The 26,350-nt window shown below is 38.2% G+C and overlaps 3 protein-coding genes across 3 annotated transcripts; 1 reads left to right on the forward strand and 2 right to left on the reverse strand.

The window, feature by feature from the left end:
* The first annotated feature begins 810 nt into the window (after positions 1 to 810).
* Positions 811 to 3,009, forward strand: LOC130949688 (glutamate receptor 2.8-like). Its single transcript, XM_057878363.1, has 4 exons — positions 811 to 1,190; positions 1,356 to 1,704; positions 1,799 to 2,208; positions 2,327 to 3,009. Exons 1-4 carry the CDS (start codon positions 822 to 824, stop codon positions 2,789 to 2,791), a joined length of 1,593 nt encoding a protein of 530 aa, XP_057734346.1. The 5' UTR covers positions 811 to 821; the 3' UTR covers positions 2,792 to 3,009.
* A 7,657-nt stretch (positions 3,010 to 10,666) lies between these two features.
* LOC130932340 (zinc finger BED domain-containing protein RICESLEEPER 2-like) lies at positions 10,667 to 12,185 on the reverse strand. Its single transcript, XM_057861683.1, has 3 exons — positions 11,912 to 12,185; positions 11,022 to 11,511; positions 10,667 to 10,901 (listed from the first exon to the last, which is right to left on the reverse strand). Exons 1-3 carry the CDS (start codon positions 12,183 to 12,185, stop codon positions 10,667 to 10,669), a joined length of 999 nt encoding a protein of 332 aa, XP_057717666.1.
* Positions 12,186 to 18,426: 6,241 nt separating this feature from the next.
* LOC130968081 (diacylglycerol kinase 7-like) lies at positions 18,427 to 25,002 on the reverse strand. Its single transcript, XM_057893168.1, has 12 exons — positions 24,364 to 25,002; positions 23,900 to 24,022; positions 23,335 to 23,472; positions 23,167 to 23,252; positions 22,710 to 22,797; positions 21,581 to 21,656; positions 20,947 to 21,029; positions 20,649 to 20,719; positions 19,827 to 19,904; positions 19,503 to 19,590; positions 19,079 to 19,195; positions 18,427 to 18,862 (listed from the first exon to the last, which is right to left on the reverse strand). The coding sequence occupies exons 1-12, from the start codon at positions 24,697 to 24,699 to the stop codon at positions 18,704 to 18,706; spliced, it is 1,443 nt and encodes a 480-aa protein (XP_057749151.1). The 5' UTR covers positions 24,700 to 25,002; the 3' UTR covers positions 18,427 to 18,703.
* Positions 25,003 to 26,350: the final 1,348 nt, after the last annotated feature.

Genomic DNA, 26,350 nt, shown 5'->3' on the forward strand with positions numbered 1-26,350 from the left:
TTCAAGCTAAGAAGCTAAAAAACCTATATTTTTCTCTCTCCAAATTTCCTCTTATTTTATTCTTCATTGTATATATTCATCGCCTTCACGATTAAAAAACTGGCATTAAAGTATTCTCCCAAAACATTTGACAACCATTAACCAATCCCTGTCCACTTTAAACAAAACTCATTCATCCTCTTGTGACATTAGTAGAGGTCTCAACACTTGTTTTCCACCTTTATTTCTCATCATTAGTTCTTGTATTGCTTATCTGCCATTACTAAAAGTGTTTTTCCTCACAAGTTTACTTACTCAAAATCCCTCATCTTAACCATTATTTTTTACTTAATCTATTTTTCACGAAACCACCCGAATCACTCACAAGCAACATTTGAGTCACAGAGAAAAAAAAACAACGCTAAGTGGCCGTAAATGTAATTTGCTGACTAGTCGATAATTATTGTTGACTTTTCAACATGAGTTACAAAGCTAATTGACATGCAATTATAGTATCTTCTTCTAGCTTTTAACTAAGGCAGTAAATATAATGTGCAAGTTGACTTAATTAATTATCGTAAATAAAGAATTTTTTATGGATCAAAATTTTTTAAAGTTTGTGACTTTAGAAACCTTAACGCATACGATACGCACTGGTATATTCGATGTGGGGTCAGCAATACACGAATCTTGTCCCGGTCACAAATGTGTATGAGTAATTTCTTTGTAATGCTAATTATGTTTTTTTAGTAATGTAATAATATACCGTACCATCTTGATACTATATAATAAGCAAGACGTAACCAAGGCCATAGTATCCTTACACATTTCTCACTCTAAACATGGGAAAGATAAATTACTTTGCCTACATTATTATTCAATCTTGGTATCTCATGCTCATAATTACAGTTGCTGAGTTTGAAAGTGTTGACTCTTCTGTTCAACCACTCCTAGGAGGAAAGAAATTGATCATTGGGATACCCTTGAAAACTGGTTTCACTGAATTCGTGGAAGCCAAGCTGGATCCTACAACACTCCAATTGGTCCACGTCAGTGGCTACTCCATTGATATCTTTTCTGCCACGGTTGACTATATCAAACGCTACTCCCATTTCAATGTCTCTTACGAGTTTCGCCCATTCATAAAAAATGGAACAGGACAAAGTGCTGGCTCTTATGACAAACTTGTTCAACAGGTTTCTAAACACCAGGTTAGTAATAATTACTAGCTATAAAATAAAGAGAAAATTCATATGCAATTCTCTTTATATGAAGTTATTAGTCAGCTTCATATAAAGATAAACTGCATGTGAGTTTCCATTATAAAATAATCTTGCACAATCTTAGTGTTGTTTATTAATGTAAATGAATTAAAGTATGATGCGGTGGTGGGAGACGTATCAATTGTAGCTGAGAGAACAAGGTATGTGGATTTCACGTTACCATATGCAGAGTCAGGTGTGAGGATGCTGGTGCGAGTTGGGTATGGTGGCCGCGGTATAAACATGTGGATATTTCTGCGGCCATTTAGTTGGGATCTATGGTTGTCCATCATTCTAGTCTGTGCTTTTATAGGAGCTGCAATACGATTCATGGAACGTCGTAACATTCATAATAATAATAATAGTCATGAAGAAGAATCTGCACAAGGCTCTCCACCTCCCCAACAACTCAAAGGGATATCAATATTATGGCTTCCAATTGATCAACTCTTCCTTCCTCAGAGTAAATTATATTTTAGATGCATCAAAATTAAATTCTTCTTTTAAAATTCATTATACAGAATTAAAAATTGAACTCATTTCACATATTGGAGCAGGAGAATCAGTAGGCAAGAATTGCTCCAAGTTTGTATTGGTGGTATGGTTGATATTGGGATTTGTGTTGATGCAAAGCTACACGGCAAACTTGTCATCTATGTTGACCGTGGACCAATTGCAGCAAAACTATCCAAGTGTTGATGATTTGAGAACAAATGGTGACAACATAGGGTACCCAACGGATTCCTATCTATCTGAGGTGCTGGTTGACAAATTCAAGTTTGATAAATCAAGGCTAAAGAATCTGACAAAAATGGAAGATTATCAGAAGGCTTTAGACAAAGGAACTCCAAAAGGCGGCGTTGATGTTATATTTGAGGAGATACCATACATCAAGATGTTCCTCAAAAAATATGGTTCCAAGTATAACATGGTTGGGCCTCACTATCGTACTGATGGGCTTGGCTTTGTATGTAAATTAATCTCCATTTTTTCTCTCTTCTCTTTCGATCAACAACTTTATACGCACGTGTATTTATTTCGTTTCTGAGTTGTGACACATTTTGCATGTGTGTTTTCTTTTTCAGGCGTTTCCAATTAACTCCAACTTAACATCTTACTTTTCAAGAGCTATATTGAACGTTACCCAGAATGATAGCTTTATGCAACCGATTGAGATGAAGTATTTTGGAAGCAGTAACTATGATTTCGAAGATGATTCTTATGATCAATTATCAACGTCAACATCATCAGATAGTACTCCTAGCCTTAACTCACAGAGTTTTGCGGGCTTGTTCATCATCACAGGAATTGCCACATTTTTAGCTTTGGTGGTTTCTGAAAGCAACATCTGGAGAAAACCCGTAACACTAGCCAAAGTCTACAGTCAAAAGTTTCTTCTAATGTCTCCTAGTTGGGCAAAATCTAAGCAATCTATGGATGTTTCTACAAAGCAAGGGAATAAAATATGTTCTATCAGTGAACCAAATAGCATTCCTGAAAGTCCAAGAAGGTTTCCAAAGTCTAATCTTGCTCTAGACACAGTTGTATAGATGGTATATTAAGTATTAACTTAATCATAGGCGAAGTTCTTTTTATGTCACTTCTTATTTGACAACCAGCTCTGTGAATGGTGAAAAAACAGAGAAGTATTAGATTATTAAGGAGTTTATCATGTGTATTATATATTTCAAGTGGTTATATCATATATCATCGTGTAAATCTTGAATATAAGTTACGGGACAATAGAAACACCTTTGTTTATTTTTAACGTAATTATGATAAATATGTTTACGATATACTATAAGTTTAATTTACATAGTCATTTAGTCAAATCCATGTATTTAAATATTTATGTAAAATTCTTTTAAATACTTGCATAGTACATAAAAATTAAATTCATTTACTATTTACTGTTGAGATAATAATTGAAAACCAACTTTTTCAAGTAATACTTAATTAGTATTTTTTTATTGGTAAAAAATTCTTTGACAAAACAGTTAATATTATTGTTATGTTGAGTAACTGGAGATTAGTGGGCTAAACTTGTTGGATGGGCCAATCGTTTGGAGAGGGAAGTCTCTGACTTGCTTCACGTCAGGGAGCCTCCGTCTAACTAGTGTGTATGAAGGAATGGCGGGTGGTACCTGCAAAGACACTCCGATGCTTAAGTCAGTAAGGGCCTAAGCAGGTTTAGAGAGTATTGGAACTTAGAGATACCTGAGGGATGTCAGTGTATTTATAGTGGTGAACCAATAACTACAGTTAGAGTAACTCCACCTTTTAAGGAGGATAACCGTCCATTTATCTTCGAGAAGTTGAGATATGACTCCTGGAAGTGGGTTGAGAGATTTTAGGGGCAGTTACTTATTTGAATAAGTGTTATCTGCCAGCAGCCAGCTAACCTTCGATCCCGACTTCCTCGAAGTGAAGTTTGTGTTGAATCTGACGTCTTCTGAGGAGGTCGGTTATGTGAGGAGGCCAATCTGTGGATTGAACCTTTTTATCTTATTTGGACCTGGGCCTTAGCATTGGGTCAGGGTATGAACAATGCCTCTACTCTATTTCCGATCTCTTTTACCCAAGAGTTGGATTCGAGTATTTGAACTCGGGCCTGTAGCTGACGTGATTTAAAACCTACGTGATTCAACTTTCTCAACAGTCGCGTATAATCAAACGTCGCGTCCGTTAGTGTTTTCGTATTTACACGTGGGGAGCAGTTACATTGGTAACGATGTGTTCATTAAATGATTGTGCTAATTTACTTTTATGCCCCTGACGTGTTTATAAATACTTTTCCTTCTTCTTGCCTTGTTTCTTTTCTGAAGAAACTTTCTGCCTACACTCTGTTTCGAAAGAAAAACTCTTCCTTCTTTGAGTGCCTTAGTTGCCGTCGCATATGTCCCTCTCCGCAAGCAAGGTCAGTTCTTTCTCTTCTCCTCTTTTATTAATGAATGCTATTGTCTGCATGTTTTGTTTAGAGGAGTTTATAGCGAGTCTGGCTGTAGACCTAGTGATTTTGATCCTTCCCCTTTTTCTTTGTAGGTTTCGTCGCCCTTTTTTTACTAAAAAGATGTCTTCTCCCGTTTCTGAGTGGGTGGATGTTACAGTTTTTGGGGAGGAACCTTTAGTGGACACCAACTATCTCTCCAAGTTTCATGTTCATCATAGTATTTGTCTGTTAGAGGAGGATGAACCTAAGTACGAACTGGTTGCCCCGGGTCCTAAAGACCGGATCTGTTTTGGGAGGGTTGCTGATGCAGACCCTTATTTTCTTATCATGTATGAGAGTCTTTTCACCCGCCTGAGAGTGTCTCTTCCTTTCTCTGACTTTAAGATAGAAGTTCTGAACCATTGCCGAGTTGCTCCAACTCAGCACCACCCCAATTCTTGGGGTTTCTTAAAAATTTACCAACTTGTCAGTCGAGAACTGGACTTTCCAACCTCTTTGAATATTTTCTTTTTTCTTTTTCATATGACCAAGCCCTTCAGTGGGCAAAATAATAAACAACAGTGGCTTTCTTTCCAGGCCATTCAAGGCCAGAGAGTTTTCAATCTTTTTGATAAATCCTTTCATGACTTCAAAAACTTTTTCTTCAAAGTTCAAGCCGTAGAGGGTCACCATCTCTTTTTCTTGGATGAAAATTCTTCTCCCTACTTTTCTCTTTACTGGTTAGAGGTCTCTCTTGTGGACAAGTATGGCATGGATGACCTGGACGAGGTCGAGGAGGCTGTTGTGGTGTTTCTCCGAGAAGTTTAGGGGAGGGCCCCTTATCTGGACACAAAGAAGTTCCTTCAAGGGTTTCCGAGTTTTGTTCGGGCCTAAATAGGTAGATTTGTTGTTGACTTACGATAATTCCCGATTTGTTTTTGTTGCTTCCGACTTTGGAATCTTTGAGTTGTTATTTCCGACTTATAGACTTTTGCTTTGTAAAACTAAATTCTTTGTTTTTCCTTTTTTCAGAGATGGTGAAGAAAGCTTCTAACTCCTCTTACAAAAAAGTACAGGATGCCAAGAAGAGGTTTCAGGCCCGAGTTGACTTCGCCAGGGCTGCTGGCACTCTTCATCCTCCTCCTCCTCCCAACTTGGGGACCTCCTCTCGTCCCATTATGGTATCTTCTTCTTCTTCTTCTTCTTCTTCTTCTTCTTCTTCTTTTTCTTCTTCTTCTGCTTCTTCTCTTCCTTCTTCTCCGCCCCGATCTTCTCCTGAACCCGAGAAGAAGAAGCGCAAGACTTCAGAGTCTGGTTTTTCTTTTTCTGGGGAAGCTAATTTTGATGGCCCCAAGTTTGTTCGAAATCATATCTATCCTTACGCTCAAATTAATATGGATGATGCTTCCGTTCGAAACCATCTTAATTGCTTAGTTCAGGGGAGTGTTCATGCAGCGAGGTTATGTACGAAGCTCCTTGATATTTTAGAGAAGACTCTCCTTAGTTCTTTGGGTTCTGCCCAAAAAGTGGAAGAGCTTGAAGGGAGGATTTTCCTTTATCAAGAGGAGGAGAAGAGGATGAAGTGGGAGATCGCCGAGTTGAAGGAGGAGAAAGATCGGCTTCGGGAGAGGGAGAAGAAATTGATGGGCCAGTGTGCCATGGCGGAGGGCCTTAAGGAGAAGGCGGAGCAGAATTATGTTAGGTTCTTTGGGGAGAACCTTGACTTAAAGAAGGAGTTGGCAGTATGTCGGGAGGCTTTCCAAGATCTGGAGGACTCGGTGGCTGAAGGTGAGGAGGAGGCTTGGATGGTTTTCAAGGAGCAGGTCGGGGTCATTGCTCCCGACCTGGACCTTTCTCCCCTCGACCCCGACAAAATTGTAGTGGATGGGGCCATTGTCTCTCCTCCCTGACCTGAGACTGACTCTGATCTGAAGACTCGGAGGCAAAGAATAATAGAGTCTCCTCCTCGTGAGGAGCGAGAAGATAGAAATCCCCTAGTTCTTCTGGGGCTCCTTGCCAAGGACCAGAACAGTCTGCTCCGTCCTCCCCTGTTGCTGCTCCGACTTCTCTTCCTGCTGATCCTTCTTCTGGTGGCGACAATCTTCCTTCTGTTTGATTCTAATTATTTGGGGGTCCGGCCTGTGAGCCCCTTATTTTTAAACAATTTTATGTTTTGTTTGTTGTGGTGGTTGGTTCCTAACATTTTCTGGCCTTTTATGGCCATTAACAAAATTAGAAATACCCTTTTTTGTATAAGGGTTTAGTATATCTTTGGTATTTACATGCTTTTGACTTTTATTCTATTGGGTTTTTCGTAAAAACCTTTTTTTTTTTATCTTTTTGCAAAACCTTTTATCTGGGCGGGTTGTGTTTTGCCTAAGTTGGATTTTTCAAAGACTTGACACAGCTTTTGCCTTTCGTTTTTGATGGTTTTTCCTTTTATCTCTTTTTGACATTCCTTACTCATTCAAATTTTCTTTATTTGAATTGTTTGTAACTTAGGTTTTTTTGCGATACATTTCCATTCTTTTCGGTTCTTCTGACTTGTAAGTCGATAGTTTCCCGAGTTTATCATGATCTGCTTTCATAACCTCTTTACACCGACTTGTAACTCGTCGTTTTATCCTGGCGACCACTTAGGTCGGTCATGGGATTTTCACGTTTTGTCGAGCTTAAGTTCGACGCATTTCGTAGAAAGAATAACTTAATGGAATTTACAAAGAGATTGAAAAAAAGAAAGATCTTTTATTTATTTGTATAGGTACTTTTTGCTACTAAGAGGTTTAAAAATTGTTGCCCCTTAGTCTCCGCTTTGATGCCCCGTTAAAACCCCCCTTCAGGAAAATCATTTTTTCTTTTTTGGGAAAAAACCATGAAGTCGGAAAAAAGAGTACATCAAGGAGTGGAGTTCGCTTTTAACTGTAGTACCTTTTCATATTACAAGCATGCCACGACCTAGGTAATTCGGTGTCGTTCAAGTCGGTTACCTTGTAGTAGCCTTTTCCTAGGACCTCACTAATTTTATATGGTCCTTTCCAGTTGGTAGCAAGCTTTCCATCTCCAGGCTTGTTAACTCCAATGTCATTTCTGATCAAGACCAAGTCATCTGGTGTGAAGCTTCTTCGAATGACTTTCTTATTGTATCTGTTTGTCATTCTTTGCTTCAGAGCTGCTTCTCTTATCTGCGCCTGTTCTCGGACTTCAGGGAGTAGCTCAAGTTCTTATTTGTGTCCCTGCATGTTGCCAACCTCGTCGTAGAAGCTCACCCTTGGACTTTGCTCATTGATCTCAACTGGTATCATGGCTTCTATACCATAAGCAAGTCGGAAGGGTGTTTTTCCTGTGGCAGACTGAGGTGTAGTTCGATAAGCCCATAGTACTTGAGGGAGTTCTTCAGCTCAGGCTCCCTTTGCATCTTGCAACCTTTTCTTCAACCCAGCCAGTATGACCTTATTGGTCGCCTCGGCTTGCCCATTTTCTTGTGGGTGCTCTACCGAGGTGAACTGATGCTTGATCTTCATGCTGGCTACTAGGTTTTTAAAGGTAGAGTCGGTGAACTGAGTACCATTATCAGTGGTGATGGAGTGGGGTACCCCATACCTTGTAATAATGTTATTGTAGAGGAATTTTTGACTTCTTTGGGCTCTGATGGTGGCTAATGGTTCTGCTTTTATCCACTTTGTGAAGTAGTCTACTCCCACTATTAGGTATTTTACTTGTCCAGGCGCCTGGAGAAATGGTCCTAGTAGGTCCAATCCCCATTTTGCGAAGGACCATGTAGAAGTTATGCTAATGAGCTCCTCGGGGGAAGCGACGTGGAAGTTCGCATGCATTTGGCATGGTTAACACCTTTTTACGAACTCGGTGGAATCTTTCTGTAAGGTCAGCCAGTAGAACCCAACTCGGATGACTTTCCTGGCTAATGACCTTGCCCCGAGGTGGTTTCCGTAGATACCATTGTGGACCTCTTCTAATACTTCAATCGTCCTTGAGGTCGGGATGCACTTCAGCAGTGGTGTGGATATTCCCCTTTTATAGAGGATATTTTTCACAAAGGTGTAATTCTGTGCCTCCATTCGGATTTTCTTGGCCTCTTTTTCCTCTTTGGGTAGGATGTCGAATTTCATGTATTTGATTAGTGGGTTCATCCATCCGAGGTCTAATCCGGATACTTCAAGGATGTTTTGCTTGGCCTCTGTTTTTGAGACAGATGGCTCCCAGAGAGTTTCTTGTATCAGGCTCCTATTGTTCCCTCCTGGCTTGGTACTAGCTAGCTTGGAGAGGGCGTCTGCTCTACTATTGAGATCCCGAGTTATGTATTTAACTTCGGTCTCTGCAAAACGCCTAAGATGCTCCAAGATTTTGTCTATGTACCTCTTTATGTTGGGGTCTTTGGCCTGGTACTCTCCATTTATTTGGGAGGTCACCACCTGAGAGTTGCTGAAAACAACTACTTTGGTTGCGCAGACTTCTTCTGCCAGCTTCAATCCCGCAATCAATGCTTCATACTCTGCCTGATTGTTGGAAGCTGGGAATTCGAATTTGATGGAGACTTCTATTTGGGTTCCCTCTTGGTTGACTAGTATTATGCCGACACCGCTTTCGATTTTGTTCGAGAATCCATCCACATATACTTTGGGTTCCCTCTTGGTCTCCTGCGTATTCCGCCATGAAGTCGGCGAGACATTGGACTTTGATTGCCGTCCGAGTTTCGTACTTCAAATCGAACTCGGAGAGCTCTATTGCCTATTGAACCATTCTACCCGCAATATCCGTTTTCTGAAGGATTTGCTTCATGGGCTGGTTCATTCGTACCCTTATTGTGTGGGCTTGAAAATAAGGTTGTAGCCTTCGTGAGGCTACTATTAAGGAATACGCAAACTTCTCCAGTTTTTGATACCTTAATTCAGGGCCTTGTAGAACTTTGCTGGTAAAATATACAGGATGCTGCCCAACCTTGTCTTCCCGTATTAGAGCTTATGCTACAGTTTTGTCTGCTACGAACAAATACAGGACGAGTTCTTCCCCGACTCTAGGTCGGGTCAGAATGGAAGCTTGGCTTAAAAACCTTTTGAACTCCTGAAATGCGTCTTCGCACTCAGGAGTCCATTCGAACTGGCATCCTTTCCTTAGTAGAGAGAAGAGTGCTAGGGATCTCAATGCTGATCTTGCCAAGAACCTGGAGAGAGCTGCAAGTCAGCCATTCAGCTACTGGACCTCCCTTAGGCAAGTCGGGCTTTTCATTTCTAGGACTTCCTTGCACTTGTCGGGGTTTGCTTTAATCCCTCTTTGTGTCAGTATAAATCTCAAAAATTTTCCAACCTCTACCGCGAAGGTGCACTTTGCAGGATTCAACCTCATCCCGTGCAACCTTATGGTGTTGAAGACTTGCGAGAGGTCCGTCAAGAGATCGATTTCATCCTTAGTTTTTACTAGCATGTCGTCCACGTAGACTTCCATTAAATTTCCAAGGTGAGGAGCAAACACCTTGTTCATCAGCCTTTGATATGTGGCTCCAGCATTTTTCAACCCAAAAGGCATGACCACATAGAAATAGTTTGCTCTAAGCGTGATGAATGATGTTTTTTCTTGATCCGGCTTGTACATCGGGATTTGGTTATACCCCGAGTATGCAACCATGAATAGGGGTGGCAGTGGGGCGGGTAGGGGCGGGTTTTAGCCCTACTCGACCATCACTCGCGGGTAGTAGGCGCCTGTACCCTAACCCGCCCCCACGGGTACCCGCCCCGCCCCTACCGCCCCTATACAAATTAAATGACATTTTATTTTTTTACACACATTTATAAATTAAGATACAAACTTAAAATTTATAACTAATTAAAATACAAACATAAGATTCATATAATATCAAATAACTTGAAATTTAAAAAGGTCCATACAATGTCAAATAACTTAATTAAAATACAAACATAAAGAAATTACATCGTTAAAATATTAAAAAGTCTTCAATCTTTATTCTTGATCACTTTCCACATCTTCATCATCATTAAAGGTTTGAAGATCAAGATTTAAACCTAAAGATCAAAAGAGATAGCAATTAATAAAATAATTACTATAATGTAAAAAATTAACATAAATGAATATTAAGTAATATGTCACCTTTATTCCCTAAAGCTGCCCACAGCCAACTTTGGCCACACATTAAAGCTTCAATTATACTTTCTTTCAGCTTTCCGCGATGAGGAGAAATCACACGACCACTTGTACTAAAAGCAGATTCAGAAGCAACAGTGGATACCGGAATGGCATATATATCCTTGGCTATTTTTGCCAAAACTTTAAATTTCATTTGATTGTTCTTCCACCATTTCAAAACATTAAAGTTAGGATCATTTGGATTTGGAGGATGAATGTCCTCCTCAAGATAATGATCAAACTCAACATTCACACATGAACCCCTTGTCATCTTTCTTCTTTTAAGATACACCATATAATCATCACCCCCAAATATGCTTGTATTTCCACTTTCATCAACTTATTTTGTACCAACATGTGACACATCAGAACTCATTTTTTGATTGTATTCATTAACCAACTCATTACACAACTGATGAATTCTGTCAACTTGCTTAGAACATTCTATTGGATCTGGATACATTTTTCCAAATTGAAATTCAACCCCAACCATCTTGTACCTAGGATCTAAAACAGCAGCAACACCCATAATGCCATGAATCTCATCCCAATACTTCTCAAATTTCTTCTTCATACTAGATGCCATATTAGCAATTAAAGAATTACTAGAAAGTTGTCATTCATCCAATGAGACTTTTATTTTACAAACGAGAGTAAAATAAAGATTAGCAGTCGGAAATTTAGAACCAGAAAACAGTTGAGTAACATCATAAAACAACTTTAATCTATCACATATTTCCTTGGCAAGTTCCCACTCTTCATTACTTGGCACAGTTTTATATTGGGGTTCCTTTTGTCTTAACCTAGGAAAGACAGCTCTATACAACAATGCAGTGTCTAACATCAAATAAGTTGAGTTCCACCTAGTCGGACAGTCAAGAACCAATTTCTTAGTAAATGGAATCGCTGTTTTAGCACACCAACTAGCAAAAGTTTCGTTCCTTTTCGGCGTTGCAGTCCAATACAATACACTACTACGAATCTTTTCAATACTTTCCTTAACTATACTCAAACCATCCTTCACAATCAAATTCAGTATATGAGCACAACAACGCATATGCAACAATTTACCCCCCAACATCAAGAATGAAGAATCTAACCGCCCCAATAATTCATCTATCATAGCATCATTAGTAGAACAATTATCCAATGTAACAGTAGACAGTTTTCTATCAACATTCCATTCTAACAATATTTTCATCAATTGAGTAAGAATTTCACTTGTATGGGACAAGGAACATAACAAAAGCTGAAAAATAAACAAAGATGCATGCATTTCAGATGTCAACATACTACACAACAAATATATAGAAGTTTATGAAGTTTATGAAGTACTCAATAGGGCATTTGCAACTTCCACGAACTATAGATAGTGAGCTGTGTGACAACCATGTAACCTTTTCTTGATTGGAAGTCCACATGTCGCTAGTTATTGCACTCTGCTATCATTTTCATCTAGTTGAAGAGTTAGCTTTAGCTTCTCATCCCCAACATCTTCAAGATGTCTTTTCCTAACTGTGTTGCGACTAGGCATTTTTTATTCTTTTACAGTAGCGGTCCACATGATTTCTCAATGACTTAGTACCATTCTTCGGATTTGCACTAAGCACACTCTTGCAAAATTTGCATTTTGCCTTCCATTCACCTTCAACTTTGAAACGATCAAAATACTCCCAATAGGCACTCTTAACATTAGCCTTATTGTCACCTTCAACAAGATTTGATCCTTCTGGATTTGAGGTATTATTATCCGTTGGTTGTGGAGTTTCTGAAGTTGGATTAGCATTACTCTGAACTTCAACTTCAATATCAGTAGAAAAATTATTGCTTTGTGTGTCTTCTCTAGCATTACTAGCCATAAAATTATCTTAACAAACCTATATCGGTAGAATGCATAAGTGAAAGAATAGAGAATTGGAAGTTTAAGCTACTAAGATAAGTAAACATAAATTGAAGTACACTAAAAATCATAATAAACCACATAAACCACTTGACATAGTCATTGAACTATGTAGCAGGCAACCACAACCAGAACCAAAGCAAAATGTTTTTTTTTTCCTTAAAGCACAATAGTTGAATGAAAAAGATATAGCTTTATAAAATTTCCACATGAAATGCAAACAAGATCAGCTCAATTCAATTAAGCATACAAGATTCTTCATGCAAAAAATGAAAGGGAAAAGGCATAACATGTATCTTGAGGGATAGAGAAACAAAACTGGAAGCTTAGCACTATAATTAAGTGAGTGATATGCAATACGAATATTGCTATTGTTTACTATTTAGCATTAGCTTTAAACTCTAGAAATTCCAACCGCTAAGTAATTCATGGAGAATAGTAGCAATTTACTTTTAAGGATGCAGTACATTTTCTTTTCATTGATTTGATATCCTTTACTTATTCTGGTGAGCTTAATCTAGAAAAGCAGCAAGTATTAATGCAGTGGAAAAATGAGTTTTCTTTTGCTTTTTGGGTACAACATAAAGAAAAGGACAAAAGCTTAAATCTTAGAAACCTCAACACCTATCTCATCCACTAATAGTTGTAGTCCATAATAATGAGGTGCATGTGTATATGCTCCCAAATTTTTGCAATATCATAATGCTTAGCACAAAACTCAGCAAGTTAGTCAGAATAAGCATACATTGTCTTCACCATAGGTATGCTCTAAAATCAACTTTCAGGGGAGTTGCCATCAAAGTTTTTTCTTTTTTTTTTTTTAATCTTAAGAACATTGCATGCATTATGCAAGTTCATTTTGTTCTTTAAATATTATTTAACATATTAATAACTTTAAGAATATATTTTCTTAGTTAAGCTTTGTTAAGTAACCATGGAATTAGGAAGTGACATGGGAAAGAAAAATTATGACAAAAAGTGGTTCAATTACAAGTACAATATTCAGATATTCATTGAGATACACAACTACTAAAGAAGAGTTTTCAAGATCACAAAAGTGAATAAACTGCATCTGTTGTATACAAACTTTGAAATAGTAGTACAAGGTGGGAATTAGATGCATGAAGTTTTATAAAGCTATGGTTAATCATTAACCAACCACAAATTAAATAGATTAAACTTTTTAAATATTTAAATTAGAAATATATGAAGTTCTTTGGTTACAATAAGCATAAAAATAGAAGAGAAAACACCACTCTTATATTAAAATTGGATCTGTTTACATTTATAGCTGTAAATGCTTGAGAGGTACAAATAAATTGGAAATTTAGAAATGTCTATACTGTATCTTATAGTATCACATAATGTCTCATATCATATCTTAAAATATTACATTATTAGTTTATCTCTTAGGATTCATGTTTATATTTCCTTATACTTCAGATTTGTTTCTTCATCTAAATAAGATTTGATTTTGTAATATTATTATAAATAGGGAATAGTGCTTTGTATTTTGTTTTTGTATCATAGCACAACATACTCAATTTGACCCACACCTATATATTTTTATACTACTGATAGTCTTAATTCTCTCTTCTATTTTTTCCGTTACTGCCTAAAGTCCATAATCTGAATATGGCATTACAATGGTGTTATCTTTTGTGGTTTATGTGACTATTATGCTAGAGTTTCATACAAATTGATATACAATATTTAAATTCATCACTGGGCAGTGGGCACATAAAAAAGGCTCAAATTAAAATTAACAAGCAAACAGGGAATACAGTAAAAACTCTAAGTCTCTAACTAGTTAAACTCTAACTAAAACTATGAAATTAAAATTAATTAAAGCTACAGATACTGTGAAGGCAATCTCTAGGAGAGCAGCGCAGAGACAGCAAACAGGAAAACTTACCACTTGGAGGAAGACGGTGAGAAAGAGGGGTTCACTCAGTAGCTTCGGTAGTGCAGCAAGGAGCCAATGATGAGTAAATTCGAGGGTTCAGCAGGGCGACGACACGATGCCAACAGGACGACAGCGCAGTGGCAGCGACTCGGTGACGAGCTCGGCAGGACGGCAGTGCAGCGACGGCGACAAGCTCGGCGGAAGGCTCGATGGCGCAGTGAAGGTCACTAGATCTGAGGTTCACTACGGAGAAGAGGAAGTTAATTTCCTTCCCTCTTCAGTCTTCAGTCTTCTCCGCTAGGGTTCTTTGGGGAGGGTGAAACGCGTAAATGAAAGGGAAAAATGAAATGAGTTATGAGTACAGTGTTAGGTTAGGCTGGTGGCTGTACGGAATAGAAAGTTAAAAACCTTAAAAACTTAAATAGTATATATATATATATATATATATATATATATATATATATATATTATATAATATATATATATATATAAGTACTCCGGGGCGGGTAGGCGGGTTTAGCCTGACCCCGACCCCGCCCCGCCCCGCTCTTCCACCCGGAGCGGGGCGGGTTTAAACCTGCCCCGACCGGGTTGGGGCGGGTCGGGTAACCGCGGGTTCGGGTACTCCTGCCACCCCTAACCATGAACGACAAGTACTGATACCCCGAGTTGGAGTCTACTAAGGTATCAATATTTGGAAGTGGATATTGGTCTTTGGGACACGCCTTGTTCAAGTCAGTGTAATCGACGCACATCCTCCACTTGTCGTTTTGCTTTTTGACTAGAACCATGTTTGCCAGCCACGCTGGATATTTAACCTCTTTGATGAAGCTGGCTTCTAGGAGGACTTGTACTTGTTCTTCCACCACTTGAGCTCGTTCGGGTCCGAGCTTCCGTCTTCTTTGCTGAATAGGTCGCGATCCGGGGTACACCAAAAGCTTATGTGACATGAGTTCGGGATCTATCCCTAGCACGTCGAAGGCTTTCCAAGCGAAGAGGTCAGAATTTTCTTGTAGGAGCCTTATAAGTTCCTATTTCAGATCTTCTTTCAAGTTGGCTCCTGTGTTGGTATTTTTTTCCTTCATCTTTCCCAACATGTACCTCTTCAGTTTTTTCCCTGGTTGTGGTCGCAACTCTTCCTTAGCTCTAACTCCACCAAACTCTATGGTGTGAACTTCCTTGCCCTTTCCTCTCAGGTTCAGACTTTTATTGTAGCATTTCCTTGCCAGTTTTTTATCTCCGCTGATGGTTGCTATCCCCTCTAGCGTTGGGAATTTCATACAAAGGTGGGGGGTGGACACCACTGCTCCGAGCCGATTTAGGGTGGTATTGCATTATAGGCTGACCCCACATCGACGACTATGAAGTCGATGCTCAGAGTTTTGGATTTCACCCCTTTTTCCAAAAGTCGTGTGCAGGGGTATGAATCCCAGTGGCTTTATTGGGGTGTCCCCCAACCCATACAGAGTATCGGGGTAAGCTCTTAACTCCTTTTCGTCCAACCCTAGCTTATCAAATTCTGGTTTGAACAGGATATCGGTTGAGCTTCCCTGATCCACCAGGGTTCTGTGGAGATGGGCATTGGCAAGAACCATGGTTATCACTATTGGATCACCATGTCCAGGAATGATGCCTTGCCCATCCTCCTTAGTGAAAGAGATGGTAGGGAGGTCGGGAGTTTCACCTCCGACTTGGTAGACTTCTTTCAGATGTCTCTTGCGAGATGACTTTGTAAGGCCGCCTCCACTGAATCCCCCCAAAATCATGTGTATATGTCTTTCCGGGGTCTGTGGTGGTGGATCTCTTCGGTCCTCATCGTCTCGCTTCCTCTTCCCATGATGATCCGACCTTTCAACGAGATATCTGTCCAGTCGACCTTCTCTGGCCAGTTTGTCTATCACATTTTTTAGGTCGTAACACTCATTCGTTGAATGACCATATATCTTATGGTACTCACAGTAGTCACTACGACTTTTCCCTTTTTGTTTTTGATGGGTCTGGGGGGAGGTAGTCTTTCAGTATGACAAATTTCCCTGTAGAGATCAATTAGGAAAACTCGCAGAGGAGTATAGGAGTGATATCTCCTAGGCCTTTCCGGGCCGACTTCCTCCTTTTTCTTGGGCTCTCTCTCTCTCTCTTTCTCTTTATGAGAGAGCCTAGGTCGCCAACTTGGCTCACGAAGCCTAGCATTTTCCTCCATATTGATGTACTTCTCAACTCTTTCCTGTACATCGCTTAAGGAGGTCGGGTGCCTTTTCAAGATGGACTGGGAGAATGAACCTTCTCGGAGTCCATTTACTAGGCTCATAATTACTGCCTCTGTGGACAGGTCTTGAATCTCCAAACCCACTTTGTTGAACTTTTCCATGTAGTCCCTCAACGATTCTCCAGCCTCCTGTTTTACTCCTAGGAGGCTTGGTGTGTGCTTTACCTTGTCCTTCCGGATAGAGAATCGCATGAGGAATTTTCGAGACAAGTCGTCGAAACTAGTGACCGACCTCGGGGGGAGGCTGTCGAACCACTTCATCGCTGCTTTAGTAAGGGTTGTTGGGAACACCTTGTAGCGAGTAGCATCAGAAACATCGGACAAATACATTCGACTTTTAAAATTGCTCAAATGATGCTTTGGGTCAGTAGTTCCGTCGTAGAGGTCCATATCAAGACTTTTAAAGTTCTTTAGAACTTTTGCCCTCATTATTTCCTCGCTGAACGGATCCATTCCCCCTAGGGGAGAATCTTCTCGATCACTGCGAGAGCTTTGACCTTTGAGAGTAGACTCTAACTTTAGGAGCTTTTCCTCAAGCTCCTTTCGTCGCTCGATCTCATTCCTCAAGTTTCTCTCTGCCTCTTGTTGTCGTTCCTGTTCTTGTTCCAACTGCTCCAGGCGTCCTTGGTGGCAATGGAACAATCCCATGAAATCGGCTGCATGTAGTTGTCTTTCCTTTCCTGATTCGCGCCCTTCAGGAAAAGTTTGCCTTTGGGTCTTTCAACCCAGAGGTGCCTTCTCTATGCTGGTTGATCACCCCTTGGTGCGCGACCATGTCCGCGTCGTTGTTCCTAATGTACTGATTCTCTTGCTCAGAATCAAATGCTGTGTAGCCATCTTCGCGTGAATTGTCCGCCATTACTGGTTGATCTCTCGGGTCCCCGACAATGGCGCCAATATTACGTTGGGTAACCAGAGATTGGTGGGTTGGACTCGCTAGATGGGCCCAATCGTTTGGAGAGGGAAGTCTCTGACTTGCTTCGCGTTAGGGAACCTCTGTCCGGCTAGTGTGTATGAAGGAATGGAGGATGGTACCTGCAAAGACACTCCGATACTTAAGTCAGTAGGGGCTTAAGCAGGTTTAGAGAGTATTGGAACTTAGAGGTACATGAGAGGTGTCAGTGTATTTATAGTGGTGAACTAATAACCACCGTTGGAGTAATTCTACCTTTTAAGGAGGATAACCGTCCCTTTATCTTATGGAAGTTGAAATATGGCTCTTAGAAGTGGATTGAGAGATTTTAGAGGCAGTTACTTATTTGAATAAGTGTTATCTGCCAGCTAACATTCAATCCCGACTTTCTCGGAGTGAAGTTTGTGTTGAATCCGACCTCTTCTAAGGAGGTCGGTTATGTGGGGAGGCCAATCTGTGGATTGGACATTTTTATCTTATTTGAATCTGGGTCTTAGCATTGAATCAGGATATGAACAATTATAATGATAAAACAAAGTGAAAGCGTCACAAGATTATCCATCTAAATGCCCAATTATAATCACTACACATAGATAAAGAATATTTATATTTTTAATAAATTTAAATGAATGTACAAATCATAATTAATTATTCAGCTTTTATAACCTTGCACCAGTTGATTCCAATTTCTAATGGTACAAGCGATTTCTTCATACTAGAAGAGTGGGCACAATGACAGCGAACATTTTATCATAGTATTTCACAAAACACACCATAAATACACGTAACCATATTATATATGTACTAATTTTATGTACAGATCTCTTATATACTTTTTTCTTTTTCATATTAAAAGCAAATGATAAAAAAAATAGAAGATAAAATTAAACTTTATAGCATAATAAATTTGTGAAAAGAAAAATATACACAAAATAATGCAAGTACTCTTTCTCCATATTATAAAAGGGCTATTTTACTTGTACGAAAATGCACATGCTACAAGGTCCAAGGGTTGAATAACTCATATTTAGAAGCCGAGATTCGAAAATGTGAGAAGCTACGTATTGATGATCGAGTAATTGTATATATTTCAATTATGTAAGTGATACGCACGGTCAAAGAACTCTTTTGATACATACCAAGATAATGGCGTGCTATCGCCCAAGATTTGCACATAATAACACGTCTTACATGAATCCCAGCAATGGAAACTACCAAAGAACTACTCTCCTCCACTAATGAATAAACTAAATTTCTTAAGAAACAAAGAGGAAGATTTTTACAACATCGATTTTACATTTTCCGGGTAATGGAGAACCAAGCCAATACCTATGGTTATACACAATCCTAGCATGAAACCTTGCCGCAGTGTAACATTAAAACATCAAAGAGTTACTCACCACTGACCATAAGTGACTGAAAAGGCTCTCTCTTTATTTCCACGACTGTTGAGAAGTCCCTGCTCAATGGCTGCTTCCAAGGTTCTCCATCCATCTGCATATAGGAATTCTTCCACTCCCCACCTCTTACTTCCAATCGAATAGCTGCTGCCTGAAAAAAAAATCAACAACAAAAACAAAGGAAGAAAAGAAATCAACAGGTTGACATATTTTATTAGCAACGCACAAGAAGAAACTGAAGGTGGTCAGGTCAACACAAATGCAACATAACACGAGATTTTCAGAATCGCGACATAGTGGTCTGTCCACATTTGCATTCAGGTGTACCCCTGAACATCACCATGAAAGCATTAACAAATAGTAATACCTGAGCAATGTGCTTTGCAGAGATCAATTCAACCATGACAAATGATGCATGCCACCCTTGCTTTAAACCAAATATTTCCAAAAGGCCATCAGCAACGTCAGCTTCAACAAAGCCTCTCTGGAAGAACAACAAAAAAGCCCTTTTAAGAAAAAGACCCTTAAATTTTGAAAAAACACAAGTAACATTCTCATTAAGCTTATATTAAGACATGGGTCAGAACAGCACTGTTGAGTGTTGACACATAATCACCAAAGTACAGGAAATGAAAATATCAGATGGGTTTATATGATGGGATTTTTTTCCCTTTGTTTTTGTGGTGGTAAGGGAGGAATTGCTAACAATGACAAGGCTAAGACAATGTAAATTTGTACACCCTAATGACTTAACCTTACATTAAGGTGCCAAGGCAACACAAATACAATACCTTTTCCAAATATTCTGGTTTGAGTTTACCCCATGGGTCTCTTCCACTTCCATAGCTATGAAGATTTAGTGCAACTATTGCTCTTACACTGAAAGGAAATAATGTAACCTTATCATGCAAAATGAACAAACCAAAAACAACAAAGAGAGATTGGTACTTCAAATAATTTAGAATTCTATGAATTGAAACGGGAGTTCAGAACTTCGACGAGGAAAAATGCAGAGTAGCAACAACTAAAACATGGTGAAACACAATGATGTTTTCAAAATATTTCGGAAGCACTAGCAAAAATTATACTACAGGTATGGATATGAAGAAATGCACCTTGAAGGGATTGGAACCTGCTCCCACTCTGAGCAATTGACCTTTCTGATATGCATCCGCAGAATGTTTTTAAGACCCCTGACGTAAGGATTTAAAAGAAACATCCATATATCAAATAGTTTACTTAAAGCAAAAACATACATTTAAAAAAAGTGCAATTCAAAGAGGAACATACATATGAGGAGTCCAACAAATTCTAGCCCACTAATTGTTCCAGATCCTCTTTTAATCACAGTTCTCTCCGTTAAAATTTTCTCCAAATCTACCTTAGATGACATTACATAATGCTAAATGGCAAAGAAAACATTTCTTTTACCACTTGGAGACAAACTTTGGTGTATATAATATTTTTCATCGATGTTTATCTCAAAATATCAGTGAAAATATGTTCTATCATCCAGCAGTTTTGAACTCCATAAAAAGAAATGCACTACACCCAAACATCATAAATCCAAAGACACAAGTCTCATGCAGACCCAGAAGTTTTAAGTCAAACGACCATACTAGAACTCTAGAAGACTGGAATGACTGTTCAACTGCAAGTATCTAACATCTTATTTCTTCTTTACTTTTGGTGGATAGAACACAAGATTACAACATTATAGCAGAGACAAACTCTGAGAGAGTTGAAAACCTTTTGGTAACTCAAACCCTAGTTTGTTTTACAAAAAGAAAAGAAGAGACAATTCTAGTACTAGTAAAATAATCATTCTCTTATCTAAAGAAATATTTGTTTCATATTTAAAAAATCTGTTGCATGATTTTTCTTTTTTTCTTTTAAATTTCTCAGAAGAAAAAATTGTTTTAGTTGGTGTATCTTGCCTTAAACCTGGATCAGTTGTGCAAGGTGTGAAGAACCAGCCCTGGGTGCAACTATAACCAGAGTATATGATCTGCAACCAGGAAAAAAACAAAAAAGTGAAAAAAGGTTCTAAAATCTTTTATGGAGTAAAATCTGTTATATCATTTTTACAAGTCAAAGTAGCCATTGGACTGTTAACATCAACATACAAATGCGGAAAAAAGAAAAGATATAGATTACTAATTTCTTGCTAAAAAAATTGTACAATCAATAATACTTAATTAGAAAGAGAGCATCCAACAGCTCAAAAGTTAATACCTTGTTTGTTATTGGACCACTTGCAATGTAAGGTTTTTCATTACGTAGATGATGGAAGCCATAAGCCACTTGGGCATCCATTCCTGTAAAATAAAACAAGACATTCTAAAATTTCTCACAAATATAAATTAGATATTCAATTGAGGCATCTAAAATGCTTTCTATCCTAAATCAACGTCCTATCCCAAGAAATTTATAGCATTTTAGGTTTCTTTATCATGCACATGAAGACGGATGATGAAAAGCAAAATATCCACAGGTATAAAGACATTTTCATTTCACTTCAGTGTGACAACCCCAATGATGAGGTCACATCCTGCTTTAACTTCTGATGGCATTATTGCACAAAAAGTTGTAGGACCAAAAGCCAAATATATATTGCATGTGTACCATGTGTAGTAACCCCAAAGTAATCTAGAATATCTAAGTACCATGCAGAGAGTAGTTTGGCTACAACATAATGTTCCAATTAACATACAGTAATACTCATGAAGTGACTTGATTCTCAAATCTCATTGATTAACCGTAACTATTACCCAATTAATTAAAATGTACATGATGATAGTATGACACCAACTCCACAAATATTCATTTCAGTCAGCAGATGATACTGCTGTTGAACAGATCAAAGTACCTATGCTGAAGTAATTGTAGAACACGCCTTCATAACTTGTCATTTTCTCGGGCAGTTCTCCCTCAATTTCCATGCCCTACAGATACGTCACTCATATTAGAAGTCAGGGGAGAAAAAATTAATAAGTTATGTTAATAAAAGGGGTAATGAGAAGAAATAACTGAACAAAAAATCAGAAATATTCATCAGAGCAAGTTTGATGGAAACAAACATACGGGACTGACAAGTGAATTCTGAAAAAAATGACCATAAAAAACTGATGTCAATCTCTTCCATCATTCCACCCTCGCTATATTTTCTATTTTTCTTGAACTGCTCAAGATGAAGTGCCCCACAGTATTTCATTTGCAGAAGTTTTAAACGTTGCACTTACTTTTTTGGTTACAATGTACCAAAAGGAACACAATAAGAAGAGAAAGTCTAGGGGGCCAGCAACTTTTGTGTTTTGTGGCCAGCACTTAACCATCAAAAGAAAAGTGAGTGATCTCCCACCATTGGATATAATCTCACACCATTAAAAACATCATTGATGGCCAATTGATGGTTACAAAACACAAAAATTGCTGGCCCCCTAGCACTCCTCCAATAAGAATTAATCCCATAATGGATCAATTCATACGATTTCTTGTTCAGATACCTCAAGCACAAACCATAACAGTTCCTCACCCAATTATTTGCCAGAAAACAATTTTTTTTGTCAATATCACTGTGACCACTGAAGCTACCATACTTTGGTTCTGAAACTATAAAAGATTAATTTTAGAGGGAAAATAATGTTTTTGAAACTATTTTAGGGACCAACAACAACCATAGCTACCGTCCAAAAAGACCCTGTAATGGCTACTTGTATTAATGAAAGGGACAGTAAGCTATAAAGCTATCTCATGATTATTGTATAGTAAAACATGATATATTAGTTAAGCCATCTAAACAAACACCATATAATCTAATCATGAAAACTTACATTGCCAAAGAATATATTTTCTTTCTTAAATATTCATGAAGCATATGCATTTCAACCCAATTACCTAGTAGTACACAAGGTATCATTGCCACTACAAAAAGCAGCATAGCTAATTTGCAACATGGTGCTAAGATAAATGAATGGTGTAAAAAAGACGGCCAAAACCTGATCAATAGTAAAATCTTCTGTATGTTTCAAAGAATGTGGGGGGTCCATAGGTGTGCCATCTGGCATTGAAAGTGAAACTCGCCAACTGTGTTGAATGGACAAAAAGATAAATCAAATTCAAATATGACATTCATAGCAAAGAGAACCAACTATAAATATTTCTCCATTTAAAATAAAAACTTCTGCATGTTTTCTAGTTCATCCATCTTAAGATAGAATATGCAAAGTGCATATAACATGAGGTAGAACTTGATATAGTACAGAAGTACAAAACTACAAATCAAGTCTCATCGATCATAGCAATGCCAGAACATAAATCCCACAGGCCAGTACCTCCAGGCATTAGGCTATGGCACACTTCATAAAATTACTTATTTGCAGAGAACTACTTGAAAGAGTCTACAATAAGACAATGTCATACTTGAAACTCGGAGCTTAAAAAGTTACAGCTTACCTATCCAAACGATGAATTGGTCCAATACTAGCTTTGAGCAGAGTTCTTTTAATAGCTGATTTCCAAGCAAAAGGAAATGAACCACCCTGATAAATATCCAAAAGACTGGTTAACATAGTAAACCCAATATTCATTTAATCTATAATTTCCAAGCATATGAATGCTTACCCAATGGAAACTCCTAGACAGGTCATTTCCTGTACCAAGAGGTACGATAGCCACGGGAGGAACTGGCTCTCGACCTTGATTGCGAAGTTCTACGAGACATCCTAATACCCAGCCAACAGTACCATCACCTCCAGCAACCTGCCCAATCAACGAGATCCACCCTATGTGACTGCTATTTTACTAATATCTAAACTTGGTATGAACAATTGCCATGGTGGCTGACTAGCACCAGATCACACAATCACATTGTATTTTATCTTCCATTTGAAAACCAAACATCTCTTGCAAATCACACGATTTTTTTTTTCTGCTTTAATACAGAAGGAAAAAAAAGAACCACTAATTCCTCTAATTAGAATAATATCTCAAATTTCTGAATTAAGTATGCATAGTGAGAAGAGAGCCATGCACTATAGCAGGTACTATGAGGTAAAAATAGTCACAACACTTCATGCAACTAATTCAGTTCACCGAAAATTAAAACTAAAAAAAATGTCATCATACACTCTGCATTCAAACCATGTGAAATATATCGCCTGTTATAGACAGATCCCTATCAACATACCAAAACCCTGATTTTTTCACGAGTTTCTTTGGCACAAGTATCACCAATAGCAGCCAACATCTCCAGGCAACCCAATCCATACCGTACAAACTCATGAGGCTTCACATCTGATAAGTCAAAAACCTGCAGTGTAAATAGAACCAACCTAACATCAACCAATCATGCATGGAAAAACACCAGCAGCATAAACAGGACTATAGAGACGATAACAGGTGCGAAAATCGAAAGAATCAATTAACCACTACAAAATTCATTGATGCAACTCGAATAACGAAAACACAACAGAGTATGATGAAGGAATCTAAATGGAAAACGAAACTTCCTTTCTCATATTCAGTCTCAGTTGTAACAGTACTTCTATTACTAGATCTTCAACTTTTAGCAGATTTTCCCCCCTCTATGATTTTCTCTGTTCAACGACGGGTTTATTCAGAGAAGCATCTAAAAGCAAGCAAGAGAAGAACCTGTTCGTCGCTGATGAGTTGCTGGAGCCTCTCCTTGAGAGCGGGACCGTGGCGGCCACCGCTTTTGGGATTGATAAAGACGACCATGGGAGAAGAGGGAGGGGAGGAGTCGTCGTCGTTGGTGCGGGAGAGGTAGCGGGACTCGCCGGCGGCAGGGTCCTGGAGGCGGATGGAGTCACGCATTGCGAAGCGGAGGTACTGCGGCATGGCAAGTTGCTTCTTCAAGTCTTCCTTGTCAATCCGCATCCCGGAGAGGCCGCATCCCCTAATCGACTCCACAATCGACGACCTCACCGCTATCTTGTTGGTATCTCCCGTCGCCGACGGCGGTTCCATCTCCTTCTTTCTCTCTCTCACACACTCTGTCTCTTGGATTCGATTCTTGTGCGCGAAACTTAACTGCTGGCTTGGTTGGACGAAGACGAGTGAATGGGATTTCTATTCAAAAGAGAAAGGAATTTTATTTATTTATTCAGTATATATTTGTTATTTATGTGTGTCAAGACAACTAAAAAATAATATGCATTAAAAATAGGAAAAATGGCTGCGTGTGGGTGTGAGTGAGGGTGGACAGCGCTTTCACTTTCCGAGGATAGGAAAAGTCCCAGTCGTGGAACGGTGGTTTTCAGTTTTGAGAATAAAAGGTGGTGGTGCAACTTTGCCGTTCCGGAATCGTCTTTTTTATATTGGGGAAAAACAAATGCCCTTCAGCGTCAGAATTATTTACGAAAATGGGCATGATGCTGTCCCAACGGCTATTTGTCTATCACTCACCCAACCAACACGTTCCTCATCATTGCTTTCCATTGTCATACGGTATTACTAAATATTTTTTTTTTATACTTTTTAATTAACGAGTATTAAGATTTATTAGCAAGAAGTCCTTTTCTTTATCTCCTTTTTCTTTTACTCCTTGAGTTTGGGCACGGATGTGATTTTGAATACTAATTAATAAATTGAGAAATTTAAAATTTAATTACCTTTTAGATTTATGTAGTATTATAATTCATACATAAATATTTACTTTTTATTTTTTTTATTTCTCATTTATTATTTTCAAATACAATAAAGCCATACCTTTATAAATACGTAAAACATAACAAATTTTAGTACATCCATTAGTTCATTTGTTATTTTAATAAGTGTTCAACAATTAAAATTTTTTTTATAATTTATTAGCCAATAATAAATTTATAAAAAAAGAATTTGATATACAATAAATTAATTTTTAATTTTTTAAATAGAGAAATATGGCAATCAATCAATCAAAATAAATGGATCGAAGATTTTTAAAATTCTATCAACCAACACCCTTTTCAAAAAAAAAATAACGAATATAATCTAGGTTAATTTTTTTGCATATGACATCTAGTTTAGTGTAACGTCGGGTTATGAAATTTAGGGGAGTTTTACACTGTTGTGACAGCAGTTAGCTGACGGGAAAAAATCGAACGATCCGATTTTTTTGTAGGTGAGAGGAAACACAAATCGGACCGTCCGATTTTGTGGTGGATGTATATTTGTTTGTAAAGAAATCGGACCCACCAATTTTATGCATGGAGAGTGAAATTTTTTTTGTCCAAATAAATCGGATCCATCAATTTTAATGCTGCACGACAAAATTTTTGCTGGACAATGAAATCGGACCCACCGATTTTTGGAAGACGAAATATTTTTGGCAGGTTGTTCCACTAATTGGACTGTCTCATATTAGTGTTCAAAAAAATTTGAACCATCAAAAAAGCAGTTGAACGATCCAATTTCAGTTTCATATATACCCAACCCAAAACCGAACTACCCACTTCATCTTCTTCTTCTCACACTCTTAAAATCTTTGAAGCTCATCTCTATCTTTCTCTTCTTCTCTATTATCCTGGATGATAGAGTTAGATTAAAAGTGTATTATCATGCCTAAATTTTATTACAAACATCTGAAGGAGTGAAATTTGTGTGTGAAAATCCATTAGATATTATAATTCCATTCACA

This window comes from Arachis stenosperma, chromosome 1 (genome assembly GCF_014773155.1).
Source record: "Arachis stenosperma cultivar V10309 chromosome 1, arast.V10309.gnm1.PFL2, whole genome shotgun sequence".
Taxonomy (NCBI): Eukaryota; Viridiplantae; Streptophyta; class Magnoliopsida; order Fabales; family Fabaceae; genus Arachis; species Arachis stenosperma.

Bases quoted from the DNA above. Each gene is read 5' to 3' on its own strand.
- LOC130949688 (XM_057878363.1), top strand. From the start codon at position 822: ATGGGAAAGATAAATTACTTTGCCTACATTATTATTCAATCTTGGTAT. The intron at 1,191-1,355 runs GTTAGTAATAAT...AATGAATTAAAG, and splicing joins AACAGGTTTCTAAACACCAG to TATGATGCGGTGGTGGGAGA. The intron at 1,705-1,798 runs GTAAATTATATT...ATATTGGAGCAG, and splicing joins TCAACTCTTCCTTCCTCAGA to GAGAATCAGTAGGCAAGAAT.
- LOC130932340 (XM_057861683.1), bottom strand. From the start codon at position 12,185: ATGGCTAGTAATGCTAGAGAAGACACACAAAGCAATAATTTTTCTACT. The intron at 11,512-11,911 runs GTACTAAGTCAT...AAATATTGTTAG, and splicing joins TAGTGCAAATCCGAAGAATG to AATGGAATGTTGATAGAAAA. The intron at 10,902-11,021 runs GTTTTCTGGTTC...TATGGCATCTAG, and splicing joins TTTTATGATGTTACTCAACT to TATGAAGAAGAAATTTGAGA.
- LOC130968081 (XM_057893168.1), bottom strand. From the start codon at position 24,699: ATGGAACCGCCGTCGGCGACGGGAGATACCAACAAGATAGCGGTGAGG. The intron at 23,473-23,899 runs GTATGTTGATAG...TTGATTGGGCAG, and splicing joins GTGAAAAAATCAGGGTTTTG to GTTGCTGGAGGTGATGGTAC. The intron at 21,030-21,580 runs GTACTTTGATCT...TTTATTTTACAG, and splicing joins CTACAATTACTTCAGCATAG to GAATGGATGCCCAAGTGGCT.